This window comes from Microplitis demolitor, chromosome 2 (genome assembly GCF_026212275.2).
Source record: "Microplitis demolitor isolate Queensland-Clemson2020A chromosome 2, iyMicDemo2.1a, whole genome shotgun sequence".
Classification (NCBI taxonomy): Eukaryota; Metazoa; Arthropoda; class Insecta; order Hymenoptera; family Braconidae; genus Microplitis; species Microplitis demolitor.
In genome coordinates this window covers 7,985,559-8,008,634 of record NC_068546.1, presented here as the reverse complement: position 1 = coordinate 8,008,634, position 23,076 = coordinate 7,985,559, and the positions used below count along the sequence as shown (strand labels likewise).

Sequence of the window (23,076 nt, the reverse complement as noted above, 5' to 3'; positions counted from 1 at the left end):
ACAGTAGATAATGCCATTTGATCAGCTGCTATCATATATAGAACAGCATTTGTGATTTCATCAGCTTTCGTACCACCAGCTTTGTTTTTGAACAAATAAATAAAATTAAGAGAAATTTAGAATGAAAAATTGTTTTTAAATTTAATAAAAGTAAGTAATTATATAAAAGTAAATTTTTTTTATTACCTGCGAATGAATTTGTGCGCTCAAAAATTTTTGCAAGCGGTCCTGAATGAATCTCCTTGAATAAAAAGTTTAATCAACAGAAACTTTTATTAATAATTTTTTATCTAACAACGAGTACCTGTGATTTAAGCCTTTTTTTACTTGTTTATAAATCATTAACAAGTGTATCTGAATCGGTTGTGGAAATCTTCCGTTTTACGAATAGACCGTGCTTTCTCTTAAGGTGATCTTTGAGGTTTGTTGTGTTACCTGACGACTTGTACGATTTTTCGCACGAATTGCATTTTGCTTCCGTCTTGCTATTTTTTTTTAAATAATCCCACGCATCACTTTTACTATAAAATTAATAAATTGCATCTATTTAATAATCCTTATTTTAAAATTCTGATTAAATCTTGAAAAAATAACGAAATTCCAAGTGATTGGTATTGATCTTTTATCAGAATTAATTAGAATTTAGTCATTTTTGTATGATTTTATCAGATATTTTACACAGAAATAGATAAGAAGGATGATTTATTAAATATTGGTAAAAATAACTTGTTGAAGCATACGGATTTTCAAATAATAACATCGTAAATATATATAGCTGGGAGCGGAACTTTCGTTGAAGAGATAGGTTGTAAAGCACTTTTTAAAGCTGCGAAAATTATTAAAAAAAAAAAAAAAAAGTGAATAAAGAAAGATTATTATGATTCAGTGAACTATAATTAAGATAAATGAATAAGACAGGTTACGAAAGTAATTTAATTATAGGTACCATTTATGACAGGATTAGAATCAGGTAATTGAAATGACTGGCTTATGGTAGTACTGTTACTTAAAGTTATTTTATAATATTCTAAGGACTGCAATGACAATTGCTGCTGTTTTGGATCTTGAACTTTAGTGCAATCAGGTACATCAAGGAAATTAATATTAATGGATTTACTAGGAAAAGAAAAAAGTAATTTGTAGAAGTATCGAAATGATTATGGAGTTCATGGGAGTTAGGAAAACGATAGAAAAATTAATGTTTTAACTTACTATTGGACACCATCATTGGTTTTCCACATAGCTTTGATATGCTTATCTTTGTTGGATATCGTTATATTTTTAAGACGATCCACAATGCATTTACATAACTCGAAGTCATTATCTATTAAAAATGAATTTAATTTTAATTATAATACTCAAAAAATTGATACTGACAATTCAATGATTTTTATACCGTTTAAAAGTAGATAAGACTCGTAGTTTAAGTCTGACATTATAAAAAGTGTTTGGTTGTTGATTCGAAACCAAAATTTATACTTATCATGAAGATTATTATTGTTGTGAACATTGTCTTTCACTTCTGCAAAGTTGAAAAAAAATTGAAAAATATATGTAGTTTTTAAGGTTACAAAGATGTCTAAATTTTATTGTTGATTGATTTTTCATTAATACATTTATATTATATTTTACCTTTGATTGAATTCATCGTGGAACACATTCATTAAAAACAGAACAATCTTAATGAGTACTAATAAATTAATATTTAATATTCAAAAATGAACACTCTTGATAAGAAGTTGTTTATTATGATTTGAAAAAAGCCATTGAGTTATTTTGCACTTGGATTCGAATATATCCTACTGCACATGCGTAAAATTATGTTCAATAGATTATATTTTTTATTTTGAACGTTGTATAGCTCAATATTTATTTTTTTTTAAATTTATTATTATTTTTTTTTTCTTAAAATTTATTTACTTTTTTTTTCAAACTATCGACATCCGAAGTTTTTTCATAGAAAAAAATCGGGAATCGATTAATCAAGTTTGAAAAATATCGATCAAATAGTTTTTTATTGTTGATAAAAACTATCGATATTTTGATGAATCGATTTTTATCACCCATCCCTAGTTACGGGCCAATCGTTAGGAGGTTATGCTAATGATGTAAAAAATCCATTCTTAGTAGAAGTTTCATAACATTTGTTCGTAGGACTTATCTGTATGATGAACGGAGTGTATACGTCAAATTTGAAGTCAATCGAACCTATAGTGTTGGAGATCTCGTAAGTGAGTGAATGAGTAAGTGAGTGAGTGGTGTTTTGCTTATGTACATCTGGACATTACGAACCAGGCTCGAGAAGTGTCTGAGCGGACGTATTGGTCGTCGTTTTTAGAAGTGATAATGATATCAGGAGAGATGGAAAAATAAATTTGTGTCTTTGTATAGGTATACAACAGCTGAAACTCTTCAATTTGTATCAGGGTATATCTCAAACATGCCAAGTTTGGCTCCTTTATTAATAGGTCTTAATAAGGGCGCCAGTAAAAGATGTCTCGGCTTTCCAGAACCGGAGATGTTAGTTTGTTAAAATCAGGGTCATTGAAATATACAAGTGAGAGAGGATGAGGAATTGAATTTATGCATACAAAATTTTTATCAACCCGGGAAAAAATTTTTTTATAAAATTTCATGAAGTTTTATAAAATTTAATGAAATTTTGTCAAATTTTATGAAATTATACTAATGAAATTTCTTGAAATTCTGTGACATTTTATAAAGTTTCATAAAATTTTACACTATTATATAAAATATTATAAATTATGCATGATTTTATAAAAATTTATGAAGTTTTCATAATAGTTATTGAGATTCCAAAGAGTTATTGATATGAATTTTTATATATGTTTATGAAATTTTCCAAAGTTTTACAAAATTCTACAAAAGTTTATAAAATTTGAAAAAAACTTATAAAATTTTATCAGAAACAATGAGATAATTCTATGAAATTTCATAAGATTCCGCAACATAACATGAAATTGTAATATTTTGTGAAATTTCATAAAATTTTGTGAAATTTCGTGAAAAGCCAAAACTTTGTTTTTGTAAAATTTCATAGAGTTCACCATAATTTCATAAATTTTTGTAAAACTTTATAAAGTCTTATAAAATTTCACAAAATTTAAACAAATTTTATGAAATCATACTAATGAAATTTTGTAAAATTTTATAGAGTTTCATAAAATTTTACGCAATTATACATAATTTTATAAAAATTAAATGTTTTTATAGTTATTATTAAGATCCCAAGAAGTTATGGGTATTAAATTTTACATATTTTTGTGAAATTTTACAAAGTTTAACAAAATTTTATAAAAGTTTATAAAATTGGAAAAAAACATAAAATTTTATCAGATACCATGAGATAATTCTATGAGATTTCATAAAATTTGTTAAATTTTACATAATTGTTATGAAGATTCCAAGGACTTAGTGGTATAAAATTTCATAAAATTTCATGAAATTTTATGAAGTACATGAAATGTTCTAAAATTCTAAAAACTTCGTGTAATTTACATAATTGAATTTTAGGCCTTACATGAAATGTTACAAGATTTCATGAAATTTCATTAAATAATGTTAAATTTTATAAACATTATCTCTTGGTTTCTAATTAATTTTTAAAAGTATTTTTACAATTTCGTAGCTATGAACTAGTTCAATAAAACTACGTATTCATGTATAATTTCAAGAAATTTTAGAAATTAAAAATAAAATTTTTACAATACTCCTTCGGATTATAACAGGGCTATGATGTTACTCTGGTCGTCCTTAAATTACTTTTTTAAGGGCGCCACTGAAAGTGATAACGGCCTCCCAGAACCGGATCTTAGATCGTCAGGGTCGGTGTAATTTATTTAATTGTAAGAGAAGGATGAGGAAGGATTACTTACAAATAATTTACTTCTCCGATTCACAAATTAAACCCTTTTATTTTTCCAATAACCTTTTTAACCTTTGTTTGACCTTTATAAACTTATTCACTTATAACCTTTTATAATCTTATATATTATACCTTTTATAAACCTTATAACTTTTTATAAACCTTATAACTTTTATTAAACCTTATAACCTTATGCCTTATATAAACCTTAAACCTTATATGAACCTTTATTAAAACCTTATTTTATTAACCCGCAATATTTCACCTAATCTAATTTCTAATTGACCCGCAATAATTTCTTTATTAAAATTGGCCAACTACCTTTGGCACTTCTACACACTCACATGCACAATAATAAAAATCGCTTAACCTTCGCGATACTTAATTACTAATTTTTCCCTAAAATTAGCCAACTACCCTTGGCATTTCCACACACTCACACACACAATTGTTAAAAATCGCTTAACCTTCACGATACTTAATTACTAAATTTTCCACTAAATCCTTATCTATTTCACTCACACACTCACTCAATAATTTTAACTTTATTTACCCTCTCTGAGTTAAAATAATTTTCCGCAATAAATAAATTAATTAATTTGAAGAATTATATAATTATTAATTAAATTATTAATTATTTTCCTTTTTCCACTTTATTGATTATTATTCTCTTTTATTAATTTCTTAACACTTGTTTTAATATCACGACTTTCACTCAGTAATTTAGTGACGCGTTCCTTCAGGTACTTTTATTATCACGATAATTATTCTTATTTTATTTATGTCTTTTCCTTCATTATTTCTTCTAATTAATTAACGATAGTTTCATTAAATCACTTAAATTTTCCTACCAAAATTTTTGGCGACTTTAACCACAGACCTTTTATAAGATTTTCCCGAGACGATTTCTTATTAATTTTATTTTATTTTATTATTTTATTAATTTTATTTCTAATTAATTAATCTTCGACTAGCGGCTAAGACTAGATTTAACAGTTTCCGGTGCGTGAGTTACCCGACCCACCTGGAAACTTCTAGAATAATTCCGGCTACCTGCCTAGAATTATTTGACTATGTAAAAGCTCCGGCAACCTGCCTGGAGTTAATTAATTACTTAATTTTAATAATTATGTCCGAGTTTAAATTATAAATCTTCATTTACGGAATTATTTATTTAATTTGCGAGAATTTGGTTTAAGACGCGACGATATCAAACGTATACTAAGTAATTAATAAAATTTTCCGGCTTACCGTCTGGAATAAATTTTATATATACCTCTACAGTCAAATTCTCCAGATCCTTTTTCGTCGTATCTTTGTTCGGGTCTCGTTTTATTAATTGTCCTCGTAAGAGTTGTGGTCTTATTCTGGTTCCGTCTCTCTCTCTCTCTCTCTATACTCTCCTCTCTCTCTCTCTCTCTCTCTCTCCTTCAACTCTCTCTCTCTCCTTCAACCTGTTATAATCAGACGCAACCAGTACTATTTATAAGAAATACCGGCTACCTGCCTGGTATTTGTTAATAAAAATTGAGAATATCATCGCTTGGTTCCACAGTAAACTCAAGCTATTAATTAATAATTTACCTGATATAATGGAATTAACGGCGTCTGTTCTGCGTCTATTGTCGCGTCACTTTGTTGTTCTCTCCCCACGTTTCTACTATTCGGACGTCCCGATGGTTAATGCCCGATTCTCGGTCCGGTCCCCGTTTATAATTGCTCGCGCACTCTTGACTTTGGTTGTCCTTTTCTCTCTTACTTAACTCTAAGTGGGGTCGACGGTCGAGCAAGTGAAATTTTCATTTCCGGACGACTAGTCGCTACCTACTCGGAATACCCGGAGTGGTAATTTCACATGACCGACAGTACACATAATAGATTTTATTTTGAACTTCATTGAACGCGGTAAATACGAATTTACCCCGTTACAGGATCTTGGTAGTAAATATGTAAAATTTTGATATTTTACATAATTTCATGAAAACGTCGATTCCAGAAAAATAATCTTTCATACGCCCTCATCGCCCCCGGTACCAACGCCGGGGCCATAAAGACGTAAAAAAAAAATTGATTTTTGGGAACAAATTTTTTTATCTCAGCCATACTCTGTAACATGTTGAAAAATTCGACATAGACTCGTGGTTTGAATTTATTTGAAATGATCAATAGTTGCCTGATAAGCCAATTCTAGTGACAACTTGAATCAGAAATTTCGACTTTGACCGAGCAATCGATCCATCGCATGGACTGAAACGAGAGATCCGGGATAGACGTCGTATTGAACGGCCGCGTTTTTGTATTTGAACAATTCGACCCCGACCAAAAGAACAATTCCGATTCCGACTTTTGAAATATTTGATTTATGCCGTGTAGAACAATCCGAGTTCGAAAAACGGACAATTGATCGCGACAAGTAAATTTCGAGTGAACAATAGATCGCCTTTGTGAACAAGCCGACGCATCAGCGCGAACTGAATAAAGTGTACGAGTAAAACTATTATTGAATAAACGAAACGCGTTCGCGTAATAATTATTAATTAAATAATTAGTTACGTATAATAATTGTATGTTTGTGAAATTCAACGTGTTACCAAAATAAAATATAATTTTATATTTTATTTTATTTCATTTAAGCAATTCTGAGAATTACGGATTATCTGTTTCTCATTCGCATCGGCAGTCTTGTAGCCTCGCTGTGTAAGAATACTCGGACGTCACTAGTCAAGTATTTCGTTATTACTTACGCTGTATGTGTGTCTCCGGATAATAAAATAACTTTTTTTTCTTTTTCGTCAACGACTATTATTTTTCTTTTGAGTAGCGTACTGACTATGTATTTTGAACAAGTATGATTGCTACGAGCAATTTGTTTTTTTTTTTTTTGTTTATATCGAGTCAAGCCGATCACGGCAAATTATATTTTATTTTGTAACCAATTTTTTTTTGTGATAACGATCACTTGATTTTCTGTTTAATATACGACCAATTATTTGTGTTGAATTCTGATCAATTATTTTATCGTAATCTTAAGTGCCTGACCTTTTCCTGATTCACCACCCTGAGCCGATGTATTTTTGATAATTGTTTATTGGTGATTATAACATCACCTGACGCCCAACTTTTAATTTTGAACAAGGTTGCCAAGTAGTAAGTGTACTTGGGCTTCACTCCGGTAGATTCCCGGCAGTGAAAAACCGGTTACAACTTATAGAATATAATTGAGAAATTATCAGTTCCTCCGAAATTATATAATATTTCATAAAATCTTATAAAATTATATCAAATTTTGTATGAAAGTTTGAAACTCCATATCTCGATCAATATACTATCTATTCATTCGCGATCACGTACGTGGCTTGGCGCAGTGGATAGCAGCAAGGACTTCAAATCGAAAAGACGTAGGTTCGAGCCCAGCAGTCGCCAGGATTTTTTCGTCAATAAAAAATATAATTAGTTTGTCTCAGTGTAAGATCTAATTGCAATTTTTTTTTTCAAAATCTAATACTTTTTTCGAAAAATTAATGGTGACTAAAATTTTATGAAATTTTGTAAATTTTATAAATTTTCATAAAATTTTATCAGGCCATTTTCAGCATAAATTTTTATAAAACTTTATGAATTTTTATAAAATTTTATGAAATTTCATCAGGTCATTTTCAGCATAAAATTTTAAAAAATTTCATGAAAAAATTTTTTCCCGAGAATATAATAACCAATTTCTATTTATCAATGAACAATTATGCTTACCGGGCTTTTATTTCTCTTATTTATTATTAATTATAATTTCACGTAAATTTTCCTTTGGATTCATTGCACTACGAAAACTTACGTAAAACCGATGATTGGACTCCAATGTGGAACTTGAACTCGTGTCCTGTTCTTCGCAGTTGACTTGTGCATTCATTATCCAAACTCAATTTCCATAACTTTTATATGACAAATTATTACAATGAAATTTTCTTATAATTTATATTTAATTGCTAAGTTCTTATTATACTAAATTAAATTAATAGTTAATTCTGGATTCTTTCTGAGAATGAAATTTTATAGAAATTAATTGAACAATTAATTTATTAGGTAATTCTGGTTCTACTGCCGAAAGTTAATTTTCGCGATAACTAAATTATTTATAATAAATTCTGACTTTCCCGTCGAGAATTTACTTGACCAAACGCGTGGTTAATTTTGACTTTATTTTTTTATAATAAATTCTGGATTTCCCGCCGAGAATTAATTTACCCACAACACGACTATGTTAACACTTAATTTTGCACTTTTCCACTGGATGTTACCCTTGGCGTCGATCTGTGTTTCCTTGGTCTTCACTGGGCTTCCGACCTCATGAATTAGGCTCACGGCAGATGGATGTCCGTTTAGCTTGTCAGCTCGAACGACTCTCCTGTTTCAGCTCTGTCCTCTCATTATATATTTTTAGCTCCGTCATTTTTTGCAATGTCTGGGAAACGGCCTTTCCACTTAATTAATTTTGGGACAGAAGTCCAAGCTTCTTTAATTATCACACCTGGCGACAAGTCGAAAAACTCTAACAGGTACGCATTCGGGGTTGCGGCTCGGGTAACCGACCAGCCGCGGAAAATCACGATTTTCCTTGATGATAAATAAATTTTACCCCGTTACAAATTAGGTGTATTTATCATATATCTTACCTAAGACACTGTATTGGAAGGCATATGCTGAAATTATTTCGTAACAAGCTACCACATATATGTACACATGTATACTTATTTCAATTCATACTCTGTATATATATGTGACAATATCGACTCTAGGGTCTCCTTGATAAAAATTCCAATAAATGCCTATTCTGTAGACAGATGTTGAACTCATATGTATGCATTAGGGTGCGTCATTTCGGAGCAACATTTTTTTTTTTTAAGTGCATGTGGAAAAAATCATAGTTCAACACAACAAAAAAAGTTTCGAGCAAGAAAAAAAAATCTATGTCGGTTAAAGACCTAGCTCATTGAAAAATTCGATTTTTCCATTTAAATAACACGGGAAATTTTTTTTTTTAGCTTTAAGTATTTTTAAATCTTTAACAAATCAAGGAATCGAATAGATTAATACATATTTTCTTCGAAAATTGAACGCTCTACAAAAGAGGTTTCTTATCATTTTTTTAAAAATCCATCCGTTCAAAAGATATGAAAGCTCGAAGTAAAGTTGGAGATCTTTTTACTTTTCCGGTGAAACTATCAGATTTATGACAAAATACTGCGAAATCTTTTTTGTTGACAATTTTACTTTCTACAAATTATCAGTCAAGTTTTTCCAAATTCCGCATTGTTTTCTAGCTATTACCATGTTAATGTCGAGCTCTTGAAATCGATCAGAACCACTTTTTCAAGAGCTTGAAATTAAAATGAAAATAACTAGAAAAGAATGCGGAATTTGAAAAAACTTGACTGATAATTTGCAGAAAGTAAAATTGTCAACAAAAAAGATTTCACAGTATTTTGTCATAAATCTGATAGTTTCACCGGAAAAGTAAAAAGATCTTCAACTTTACTTCGAGCTTTAATATCTTTTGAACGGATGGATTTTTAAAAAAATGATAAGAAACTTCTTTTGTAGAGCGTTCAATTTTCGAAGAAAATATGTATTAGTCTATTCGATTCCTTGATTTGTTAAAGATTTAAAAATACTTAAAGCTAAAAAAAAAATTGTCCCGTGTTATTTAAATGGCGAAATCGAATTTTTCAATGAGCTAGGTCTGTAATCGACATAAAATTTTTTTTCTTGCGCGGAATTTTTTTTTTGTTGAACTATAATTTTTTCCACATGCACTTAAAATAAAAATGTTATTCTGAAATGACGCACCCTAATATGTATATATATACTACGGTGTTAGATGAAAATATCCACAACAAAAACATCCAATGGCAATAAAATCCAACAACAATAATATCCAGTATGATAAGATGTTCGACCATGGTTTAACAGCCGAAGCCGTATGCCACCGATTAAGATATCATAATCAATGTAAAGCCGACACGAGTACACGTTATTAGCTTATGAATTAATTCATTGTTTGGTTAATTAATAGATCAACAGATAAGATGGTGGAATCGTCGGCGAGGCATCTCCATCACACCCTGCCTCATAACTCACACTGAAGTTACCATAAAATTGTAAATGGGTTCAACCTATACGCCACCGTCCATAGTACGGTTTTAAATAAAATTAATATATTCAGTATTTGATTATATTGAGGTTATTGATAGATGACAAATGCAATAGCTAAATTTTTTAGAAATCCATTCAAAACGCATGAAACTCATATGAAACCTTTTTCCTCAATACCTAATTAAAGATATCATAATCACATACACAATTTTCATACCGTTATATTGTAAAATAATTATATGAAAAGCAACACGCCTTAACATCAAATCTGGTACACTTGATCACAAAAAAACAAATTGATCATAAGCTTACCTTTTGTTCTAGTTTTGACGATACATTCCCTATAACATCTTCAGTAGCTTTCACGACTGATGAAATGGCTTGGTCTTTTCTTGACATGTGTCCACGAAACGATGCTTGGATCTTTGTTGCTGCGTTACACAAATCTAAATAAAATATAAGATTATTAATGTACAAATACAGAGCTTCAACATATCTGTCTAATGGCATTAAGTGGATATGCATAATAAGACAAATCAATATAAATCTGTCATTTCAAGTTATTTGCAGAGTTATTTGTATTTTTTAAACTTCAAAAAAAAAAAAAATCTGGGCGTCGGTTGACCCTGCGGGCCAGCCCCAAAACTTCCCGCTGTTTTCGACCTCAAAGAGCTCGAAAACATTAATGTAGATATATTTTCGAGCTCTTCGAGCTCAAAAATGCTATCACATGCAATTGTTTTTTTACGATCTTTTCAAGTTCTAACAAGTTACTTGTTATGCTGAAGTTTAAAAATTTAGGAATCGAAAATCATCAATGAAGCGGTTTTTAAAATTTAGTTCCTGATTATGTTCAGTAAAATAAGTGTATTGAGGCAGAAATCAATGTCGGGGATCAAAATCAAGATTTAAGTAAGTTTTGACTAATGTAAGAAACAATAAAATATGAAATATCCGATAAAAATATTAAAAACTACGTTTTATCGATTTTTTTGTTAATAATATGATTTAAACTAAAAACCAAGTTCGATGACATTATATGATCAAAAAAAACCATAAAAAAGATGAGTTGGTATGATATCAGGCACATTTTAGTACGTTATATCATGATTTATCCGGAAAAAATAACATAAAATGTTATTTTTTTAACTTTTCAACGCCGATATCTTTTGAACTAATCAATTGATTTCGATAGTTTACGTGGCAATCGGCGCGTTTTATTGAATTCTAGAGCCGATTAAAAGTTGAAATCGATCGCGTCAGCCGTTTCGAAAATTTAAAAAAAAAACCGTTTTTCACCATTTCTTTCTCCCGCGATAACTCTCGAACGAATTATCCGATTTTGATGTTTGAGGTAGCAATCGACGCGTTTTATCGAGTACTAGAGCTGATTAGATTTTGAAGTTGATCGTATAAGTCGTTTTTGAGAAATCAATAAAAAACTAAAAAAAAAAATTTTTTTTTTCGTAATTCGCAAATATTTTCGAGTCTATTCTATCAAATAATCTGAAATTTTTAGGAAAGTTGAAGGCCAACAAGCTCTTTCGATTGCCACCTCAACCATCCAAATCGATTCATTAGTTCAAAAGTTACAAAGAGTTTACATACATACACACACACACACACACACATACACACACACACACACACACACACACACACACACACACACACATACATACGCACACTAGGACATCATTCTGAAAATAGTCAGAATAGCTTCCTAGGACCTCAAAACGTCGACATCTGATGAAAACTCGATTTTCGAAAATCGGGGCGAAAACAATAACTTCCCGAAATTTTTGAAAATCGTTGATTTTCTTAGCGGGAAGTTAAGAAAAAAAACACACACACACACACACATGCGTTTTCAATCATTTTGCATTGTATTTTATAATCAGAATTCGAAGTTGAATATATATTTATATATAAATATATATATTTTATTATATATTACCGAAATTGACAGCTTAATCTAAATTTTGAATTTGAGAATATTATGTTTTAATTAAAGTTTGTAATAAAAATAGGCTTTGGAAATGAATGAAATTTATATTACCTGGAAGATATATCCTCACAGACCCAGGAACAATACCATCACCCCTGATCACGCATGATCATGGCCTAATATTCGCTAAGCATGACGAAGCATAGTTATGATTGAAAAGAAATAAACCTTCAATCTTTTATTAAAAGAATGATAATTACATGTCATGAGAGTATTATGTAAGTATAGATTTATAATTGATGCCTATTTTCTGAACATTACTTTTGGAATTTGGCCCACTGTTACGGCATAGCCGCTGCTATAAATTGTTTTGCGGATATCTTAAAAAACTAATCAATGCAACATAGAGAATAGTATGAGACACCAAGAAGTAGTGAGTCACAAGTGACTAACAGCCTGTCTCATATGACAGTGGTTGAGAAATACGGACTGTGCCCAGTGCTGCCAGAACGTGCGATATTTTTACCCCCTCTTGAGGTGAAATAGCATTGACTGTAATGGCAGGAGGGGGTAAAAATATCGCACGTTCTGGCAGCATTGGCTGTGCCCGATGAAACCTCAACACGTAGCAAGTCTACGCTCTCGTTACAAATGACTTTCTGGAATTCTATGTAAGTTATTTAAGTAATGTTTTGAAGACATTGGTGATAGCAAAAAGAAATGGCGATCTACGTCATTGTTATTGTTAAACTGGCTCTGTAGGTGCCCACGAAGAATAATCGTCCTATACTTGACGCCAACCGCGGTCCTCTATTGTGGAAATTGACCATATAAAGCAGACCATTCGTGGGGATCTTCATTCAAAATCGACCAACATTCCCATGGTTATTAATAAAGAAAAGCAAGCATTGTCATGAGTTGCCTCGAGGGCTATTGCTTTCGCTTCGTGGACGCATGACTTACTTTCGATAGATACACTGTGATGAATAGATGTACGCGTTATAATGCAATTGAATACTCGTATCTTTTCACATTCTCTCACAATAAAGCCTAAAACACGGGTTGTATCCCCAAATTCAGAGGCACATGAAAGAAAAATACACAATGTTTATGCCGAAAATCAATATATCAGAAGGAGATGTGAGCCCCAATAACACTTTTTACTCTAATTTCAGTCAGTCAGTTAGACTCAACATAATACGAGATCGTCACTCTGCTCATCCACTTCATCTGTTCGTTACACCACTCCAGGAAAAAAAGATTTTGTCTAATCAATAATAATGATGCATGAATATATATGAAATTAGAGACGACTTCCAAAAACTGAAGGATAAAAAAAATCTGAAATTTGGGTTATTATCAACAAGCAGATCTCCGTGAAAAATGATCATAGTGCAAAAGAAAAGCAAACTGAAGCCCCAAGATTATATTTTTTAACTTCTGCTAAGAAAATTCGAAATTTTTAGAAAAAAGAAAAATATCGGTTGTGGTCCAATTTTCGAAAACCGAATTTTAAGCAGGTCTACAAATTATAAGGTTTCAGTAAACTATTCTGACTAATTTCAAGATTATGTTTGAGTATACGTATGTGTGTATGTATGTATGGACATATGTAAATATTCTATAACTTTTGAACGTATCAACCGATTTAGAGTGTCGAGATGGCATTAAAAGTGGCTAAATTATTTCTACAATCATTATAAAGTTGAGCATAATCAGTACAGTACGTTTAAAGATATTCCAAAAATAACATTTTTGTAAAATGTTTTGTTCCACCTAACTTATTACTTAATACATGGATTTATTTAAAAAACTCATCAGCTCTAAAAATCTATAAAATGCACTAAACGCCACCTCACTCAGACAAAACTGTTTCATAAAGAAGATGCGCGTAATGATCTTTATAAAAACTGATATTTTAGTATGTCAAAAAAAAAAAAAAAATTCTGATACATCGAAGTCATTGAAGTGTGATTACCGGTAATGTCAGCGTAAAATCACAGTAATTCGCGATAATTCACGGTGATCTTTTACGGTGATTCAAGGTAAAATTGAGGTAGAATTACAGTGATTTATGTCAATCCACGGCGATGTTCGATAATCGAGCAATGGAGATTTACCGCGATTCACGGTGAATTTTCGTAAAATTAAAAAATCCCCATGTGAAGATTTACCATTAGTCCACAGGCTGCTGCTACCTAGCTTATTCCCTCCAAACAAAAAAATCAAGAGATAAATTTTTTGGGAGATAGAATAAATATTGAAGAGGGGGGAGTCACTGGTGTTAGGCAACAGGAGGGAGAGTAGTTTGGTGCTTGCCATGAGATCGCGCCCAGCCGCTTGTGGTGTCTCTGGTAAGAAATATATTTCAGAACTGTTATATTTCAAACTTGAAAGCAATTCTGACACGAGTACTTCTCAGTGATTCGAAAGAGTAACAAGTACCTTTTTTCAAGTAATTCATTATGTTTTAGATTACATTATGACATTAATTTTTATTGTTGATATCTCCAAGAATAATTTTTCTTTGAAATCGACCTTGCATAGACCGAAAAATTACTTATTCGTCCCGATACGTCAATTTTTTGGAGGAAGGTTACATTTCTCCGACTAGTACTAATAATATACTACTAATAATTATAAAAATAATAAATCACGGTGATTCGCGGTAAATCATAGTCGTATCGCAGAGATTTCACAGTGATTTACCGTTATTTACTGTAGATCAAAACCACTCGGGGACGATTCACGGTGATTTACGGTAACATTGCAGTTAGCTATCACGGTGATTCACGGTGAGCTTTTGTGCTGAGTCACCTTGATTCACGATAAATCACTGTAAACCAAGACTGCCAGGGTGATGTGCGTTGAAAATGGAAAATGAGTTGCTCAATCAACTAAATTCTGAACTGCAAGCTAAAAATAATCTACTCAACGTCGTCTTGAATAATTCGTGGGCTAATATGAATTCAACAGCTTTTTATGCAAGTTTAACAAGAAGTAACGTTAAGAAAGGTGAAAAAGATCTTAATATTATCGTTAAGACTAAAAATAACAATAATACCAATGTTGCGAAAAAAGTAAAAAATTAGATAATTAGTGATCAGTTAATTACTATTAGTAATGTTAAAGAAAATAAAAATGGTTATGTGGCTGTTAAATGTAAAAATAATGAAGCCGTAAATAGAGCAAAGATAGTTTTAAGTGAGAAATTGTGTAGTGATTTTTGCGTTGAACTGGAGCAGCTAAATCTGTCAAGGATCAAAGTTGCAAATGTTTATTATGACTTAATGAAAGATCAACATTTTGATGATATTTATAACCATTATTTCCTTGAGCATGATAGTGTCTTCACCATAATTGCTGATTCCAAATATAAAATGGACAAATGTACTCTAATACTTGAAATTACTGCTGAGTCTTATTAACATTTCAAAGATAATAGTTTTAGATCGTACATTGGTCATCAATGCTGTCGAGTATTTGACTTTTTGAACATCAATCAATGCTATCATTGTGGTAGATCCAAACATAATCACAGAAATTTTAGTAACGCTATAAAATACTTGGGTTGTGCCAGTGATCATCTAACAAAAACGTGCTGGAGTCAATATAGGAAGTATCCTTACTGTGTCTCTTACAACCAGAAATGCAATGAAAACAAAGCCACTGATTACTGGCAACAGATTCATGTTGTGAATAGTTCGTGCTCAAATTAAATAAAGTAATCAATGAAACTGCTTTTTCTATTAATTTACTGTATCTCAATCAATTGACAATGTATGAAACGTAGTTTCTCGTACTAATCAATAAATTTGTCAATGGATGTCAATGATCTAAAAATCGAAAAAAACTTTTATGATCTTAAGAGCTTAAATAGATTTTATTTGTCATGATGATTTGTTGATTTTACATCTCAATGTGAGGGGTCTAAATTCTAATTTTGAAAATTTAGAAGTATTTAATGCTAATTTATAAGTAAAGAATGATATCATATGTACGGAGACATGGGCGTTACCTTGCTCTTCCTTCTTTACTCTTATAGATGACTTCTATTACTACAATCACAGCAGTATAAACAAAGCTGATGGTGTTGCTATGTACGTTAAAATATCGTTACAAGTGTTACGTCCCAGCCTGTACTCAAATGATGTGAGCATTTACTTCTCTAATTACTGACCTGAAATCTGACCAATTATATCGAATATCGATAATCCAGTAATTCCCAGAATATTTATTTAATTATATAAAATAATATAATAGAATTATAGAATAATATTATTTGAGATATTTGAACGTTATGAATATGAGTAATAGGCGATAAAGTTATTTTTCCATATTTTATCAAATATAAATAAGCGCTCAAGTAAATCCTCGAGACGTGCAGCTGCACAAACATCTATTTTGTTTAAGATAACTTTTGTTGATAGATAAGTGACTCATTTGTTAGTAATAAAAGCGGAGAGACCGTGAGAATTAGCAAGAAGAATATGCAAGATCTGGATAAATTTTTTTAAGTTTTTACTGATACCATGAAATCAATCGTATATGAATCCACGTTTAAGGTAAAAAAAGCACAGATTGAATAGAAAACCTCGTTGTGAATGGATTAATAAAAGGATCAAAAGTTATCGCAAAACTAAAGAGCTACTTTATAATATTTGGAAATTAGATAAAAATAATATTGAACTAAAAAAACGACATAACTCATACTGTAAAATACTCAATGAAATAATTAAAGTAGCAAAAGGTAATTATAAAAGTAGTACGGTTAAGAATTATTGTAAGGATAGTAAAAAACTCTGGTAATATGTTAATTGTAAGCTAGATAAGAATATTGGTGTAGCCAATGATATTGATTACATTATTTGAGATGACCACAGTGTTATTTCTGATAGTAATTCTATAGCTAATAATTTTGTTGAGTTTTTTTTTACTAATGTCGGCAAAAAGTTGGCGAATAAAATGGGTGCCGCTATTTTTGATGCTGAGAAAACTGTAAAATATAATATTAATATAGTTTATTTTTTATACCTACTGATAGCAATGAAATTGAAAAAAAGGCCATTCGGCAGCCGAAATGGAAGTAGATTTTTCATTATTTATTTAATTATTTAAATCTGTAAGGTAGGCGGTGGCGTTTAAAGATTCATCTAAAGCTTATAAGATCAATTATATTTATGCTTGTCAATTTTAAAAAAATACTTTATGTATACTTTAATGTTGAGATTTTAAAAGTGTTACACGGCAGGAATCAAAATTGGAACAGTTACATGAATTTATCAAAAAGTGGAAAAACGAATGCAACAGTTAAATTTCAATAAATAAATAGGTAATTTTCGTTGAATATAAAAAAAATACTACTGAAATATGAAGCTCATTAGATAAGCTGCATAAAAATATTAGCAAGATTCAACTATTATGTTTTACTTGAAAGTTATTAAATGAGAAAATAAAAAAAAAATTTTTTTTCTATTTTTCTGAAAATTTCGAAATTCATCAAAGTATTAGAAAAAATTATCTGAAGAGTAAGCAACATAGTTTAAATTAAAGCAAATCGAATGAACATAAAGATTCAATCACCAAAAATAGATTATCTCTTTAGGATCAAAAGTTATTTAAAGATAAATCAAGAAAAGTTGCATTTTTTAAAAAATTAAAAAATCTTTCAATGACTATAGCTTTTAAACTTTTCGACCGATTTAGCTCGTCTTCGAACTGAACCAAACTCTTTAGCTAAAGAGTATGCGAAAAAAATTTCATTAAGATCGGTACAGAATTGTGGACGCTATCGTGAGCGAACCACGCGTTATATCGTATATATATACATATATATATATATATATATATATACATACATACATACATCCATACATAAACTTTTTCGCCAATACTATTTTTGGAACCTACTTAACTCAAATAGATAGAAAATGTTAAAATTTTTGTAAAGTTGCGTCATGAGGACAAATACAACAGTTAGATTTTTATAAAATCTACTGAAAATTATACTGGAAATGAAGGACAAAGTGGGTGGAGTAGATAGTATTTATGATAGGGTTTTGAAGTATGTAGTTAAAGGGTTCAGTCTCTCTTGGAAGCATATATTTAATAAATGTAAAAGTAGTGCCATCTAGCCCACTTCTTTGAAAAAAGCTGATATAATCATGATTTTTAAGTCTGGTGACACCCACTTACTGACTAACTATAGGCCTATTTCTTTGATTTCCAATTTAGCTGAAGTTTTCGAAAAAATGATATATAATAGGTTCTATGATTTTTGTTATAGAAATAACTGGAATTGAATTGAATTCAACCGGGCACTCAGCTTGTGTTAGCCATTGTACCCGGGCCCATTGAGGACAATTCTTACAGTTGTCGGAGAGGATCGCGGTCCTGGTGATCATAGTTATTAGGCCTTGCATTTTTGCAAGTCCACCTAACAATGAACATAGCAAGCCCACTGTCCTTCCGACAACTAGATATAATTTTAACTATTGTAGATACTATTGTTTTTGAGTTGATAGATGGAGGATACATAGTTTTTATTTCGGTGATTTCCCACCCCAAGTCTAAGGAAACACGTCGTGGGACACAGCCGCTGTCAGTAGTTCCCACTAGTTCAGGGAGAACCGAAACCTGGCATTAGCTAAGCCCATCGTCGTACTCCCGTCGCTATGAATCCTAGCTTCCAGCTGCCGTGGCCATCTTACGTCGTGTCCTTGTCATCAGGGGGTCTTGTCATCCGAAATTTTGTCTCCTAGGAAGTTAATGTGGGTGTTTTATGGTCCATCCTACAGAGCCCACTGTGTCAGATAAGGCACTTATACAATGGAGGATGCCTGTTGTCCAAGGGCAACGTTGGTGGTGGAGGACTCCCTCTTTTATTCTTTGACACGTTGGCTTACACCTAAGCTAGAGGTTCTGCGAATGTTTATGGGCCTCCGCCGCCATCAATGCTCGGCCCATATAGGTGTTCTTCTTTGTTAAGAAGCCCCACCCGCTAGCCTAGTCATAGAGGCAGCAGAGTCCTGCATATTCAATCGAGTTTTTGTGTTCCGCTATCATTTTGTAATGAAGTCGGCGCCACTTCAATTCGGTCGAAAAATTGTTGGTAATCCAGCAACGGTCACAATATTACTGTTGAGGCCTGCCAAACCAAAACTCAAAAACTGATCCCAATCTGCATCCATCAGATTCCTTATATACTGGAGCGCTAGCATTTCAGCTAGACCTCTGCAATCTACCAAGAAGTCTCATAGGGATAAAACTAGGTTCTATCATCAGATGATACCGGGTGACTAATTTAAGTCCCGCTCCACGGTAACACTGACTTCTCCACATACTCAAAATTCCCAAACTGTAAACTAAAACTCAAACTTTATCATTATCTCAAACTTTAAATCTCAAATCATATTTCATATTCAATTTCCATAATTCTGATTCTAAATCTTTACTATAATTTTTCTTAACAAAACCCATAACTGTAGCTAAACATTACTCCATATTTAATTCTTAAACTATAACTTAAATCAAAAATCTGTATCAAAATCGTCAATACCTGTACGCTAAATTCTAAGTCTTGAGTTACCATGCTCGTAAATACAGTAAAATCAGTTGGTGTTTGTGACGTTCACTTTGATTTGACCCCCATACGAAAAATAACGTCACAATATATGCACTAGCCCCAAAAATTAAGGGATAGAAAAAAAATTCGAAATTTTTGGGTGATTTTTAACATGCTGTTACTCGGTGAAAAATGATCGTAGAGTGAAAATAAAGAAAGCAAATCTTAGCCTCAAGTTTCTATTTTTCAAATCTGGGTCTCAAGTCTTCTTTCTCATGCATGGTTCCGAAGTAATGTTAAGAAAACCGACGAAAAAAAAATTTTCAAAATTTTCGCTCGTCTTTCAACAAGTCTATGGGCTTCAATAAATTTTTTTTGATAATCTGACGTTATTACCTTTTCCCTTCAGGAAATTTTATGCTCTTTAATTTGGTGGCCTCAAAAAGTCTCTATGACGATTTGGCGCTGAGTTATCATTTATCAAAGCAATAAATTCCATTTTGGCTTTGATAATCAATAACCCGAACGTATTGGTCGTACAGAGAATGGAAGTAGGGCTTTGAAAACTGAAAAGCAGTCTTTGTACGACAAAATTAGTGGCTTTTGATGGAAAAATTTTTTTTGAAGCGATAATGTTTATTGAAAAACAGGTGAAAACTCGCATAATTAAGGATATTCGGAAATCTTGCTATAACTTTGGATATAACGGATGAACAAAAGATATCGTCGTTTTTTTTTTCAACCTCGAAGTGTCCTGATAAAACCCTGAAAATTTCAAAGCGTTGCGATTTTTCTTTCTTAGTGTCCCGAAGCTTTAAATTTATCGATTTTGCTAAAAATCACCATCATTGGTACTTTCTCAGTTTTTGTTCATTTTTTCGATTTCAAAATGTTTTTTTCACCAATAATCTTTATTTCTTTGATCAAAAAGATTAATTACCACAAAAAATTTCAAAATTTTTTTTTTTTTCAAAATTTTTTTCTTTGTTGTATCCGCAATGATTTATCATTGTCAAAAAAAATTTCTCAATTTTTTTTTACCGTTGGTATGTGTGTAAGAAGCGTAAATCGACCGAGCAACGATAACGTGGTACGCTTTGGGTAACGCTGATGCCGGCGGTAAAAAAAAAATTGAGGAATTTTTTTAACAATGATAAATCATTGCGGATACAACAAAGAAAAAACAATTTGAAAAAAAAAAAATTTTTTTGTGAGGCCCAGATTTAAAAAATAGAAACTTGAGGCTATGATTTGCTTCCTTTATTTTCACTCTACGATCATTTTTCACCGAGTTACAGCATGTTAAAAATCACCCAAAAATTTCGAATTTTTTTTTCTATCCCTTAATTTTTGGGGTTAGTGTATATATAATTATTAAAAGTGGAACAATTATTGTAAGAAATCTACTTCGATTTCGGATGCCGAATGGCCTTATTTGACTTGCAATTGACTTAGTTAACTTGATTTTGGCTACACTTGGTAACTCATCGAGTTGACTTGATTGTTACTTGCTAAAGGAAAGTTATGTATAATTATATATAATAATATACAATTATATAAATTATATATTAAGGTGGTCCTTAGCAGGGATATTTTGGAATTTCTTTGCTTCCAGGGGCTCGAATGTTTCCAAATGAATAAAAAAAAATTCTCTTAAAATTTGACCTCTTAATATTAACTCTAAGATAGTCCGCATTCTAACCAAAGTTGCTGATGAAAATATCATGGGAAAAATTTCTTTCGTTCTTTAGAATTTTCTAACTCGGGGGCCACTAATTCTAAAATAATGAGACATACATATTTTTATAGCGAATTTAATGTTCTACAAAAAAAGGATCTTATGGTTTCTCGCTAAGTTGATTGGTTCAAAAGTTATTCGAGCTCAAAATTTAATTTATATATAAATGTTAATATTATCAAGCATATTTAAAAAATAAACCTATGTGTTGCGAAATTAACTTATATTTTTAATTTTTAAGCATTCCAATTTTCCAAACCTTTGTCAGAACTTTTCAACGAATCACCATTCAAAAGAAATAAAAAATATGTGGCTTATATATAATTTGAACATAGTCTTATTCATATCGTTAAGGTCACTTCAGTTTTTGAAACGGTTTGGAATAAGTACAGGAGTTTTAAGCCTAAATCGTCTGAATAGTGTACAAATGGAGATAGATGACTATTACAATTGTATACTTAGTAAGAATTCAGAGCAGCAGCAATTTATAGTTGTTTTTTAACTTCCCACTAATAAAATTGCAAATTTTCGAAAATTCGGGAAGTTATTGGTTTCAGTCCGATTTTCGAAAATCGAATTTCTAAGAGATCTTGACGTTTTGAGATTCTAGGAAGGTATCCTGACTAATTTCACAATGATGTCCGAGTGTATGTATGTATGTATGTACGTACGTACGTACGTATGTATGTATGTAAATATCTGAAACTTTTGAACGAATGAACCGATTTTAATTTTCAAGGTGTCATTCGGTGCGGTTTGTCAATATCTAAAAGCTGAAAAAATTTAGTTTGATCGGCAGGGCTCATTCAGAGATATTCCAAATATAAACTTTTTTCAAAAATTTTTTTTTCGAATATCTTTTTATGTGCTCGATGGATTAATTCCAAAATCAACTAGGCTCTGAAGCTTCATAAGCTGCGTCGAATGCCACCTCAAACATCAAAATCGGTTCATTCGTTCAAGAGAAACCATTGTCGGCAGAATTAAAAAAAAAATTTTTTTTCGTATTCTCGAAATTTTTCAAAAACGACTCAATATATTAATTTCAAAATCTGATCAGTTGTAGAACTCAATAAAACGCGTCGATTGCCACCTTAACCGTCTTAATCGGTTTATTTGTTCGGGAGATTTCGTTTGAGAAAAAATCGTTAAAAACGTTTTTTTTTTTTTTCGAAAACAAAAGGATACAAAAGTATTTCCGAGCTCGAAAATGTATATACAACAATTTTTCGAGCTCAAGGAGCTCGAAATATGCGGGAAGTTTTGGGGCTAGTCCACAAGGTCAACCGACAGACCCATTTTTTTTACAGAATATAAGCAATATTATGATGGCACTTGAAAAAATTTAATCATTGAAAATATAGGAAAATTAATTAATGTTAAGTATTCAAACGGTATCAAATTTCATCTGTACCTTAATTGAGTATTCTTAAATATTGAGAAACTTCCAGTTTTTTAATCGACGAAAGATGCGTATTGATAACAGTTACAAAATAAAATTTGAGCATCGGTTGGCCCTGCAGGCCAACCCCAAAACTTCCCGCTAATGCACACACACACACACACACACACACACACACACACACACACACACACACACACACACACACACACACACACACACACACACACACACACACACACACACACACACTAACACACACACACACACACTAACACATCATTTTGAAAATAGTTAGAATAGCTTCCTAGGGCCTCAAAACGTCAACATCTGATGAGAACTCGATTTTCGAAAATCAAGGTGAAAACAATAACTTCCCGAAATTTTTGAA

The 23,076-nt window shown here is 31.3% G+C and overlaps 1 protein-coding gene across 2 annotated transcripts in view; it reads right to left on the bottom strand.

Moving 5' to 3' along the window:
* The window catches only part of LOC103569418 (uncharacterized), a 156,252-nt gene that overhangs the window by 26,978 nt on the left and 106,198 nt on the right, over window positions 1-23,076 (bottom strand). Inside the window, exons 3-5 of one of the 2 annotated variants that reach the window (XR_008403342.1) lie at window positions 10,346-10,479; window positions 1,397-1,522; window positions 1,213-1,324 (exon numbers count right to left, since the gene is read on the bottom strand). Coding sequence is in view for 1 of the 2 variants with exons in the window: in XM_053737086.1 (XP_053593061.1) it covers window positions 10,346-10,479 (134 nt within the window). In the remaining variant the exon portion in view is untranslated. Of the gene's footprint in view, window positions 1-1,212; window positions 1,325-1,396; window positions 1,523-10,345; window positions 10,480-23,076 lie in introns of those variants that run through there. The other variant, XM_053737086.1, reaches the window with a different exon arrangement.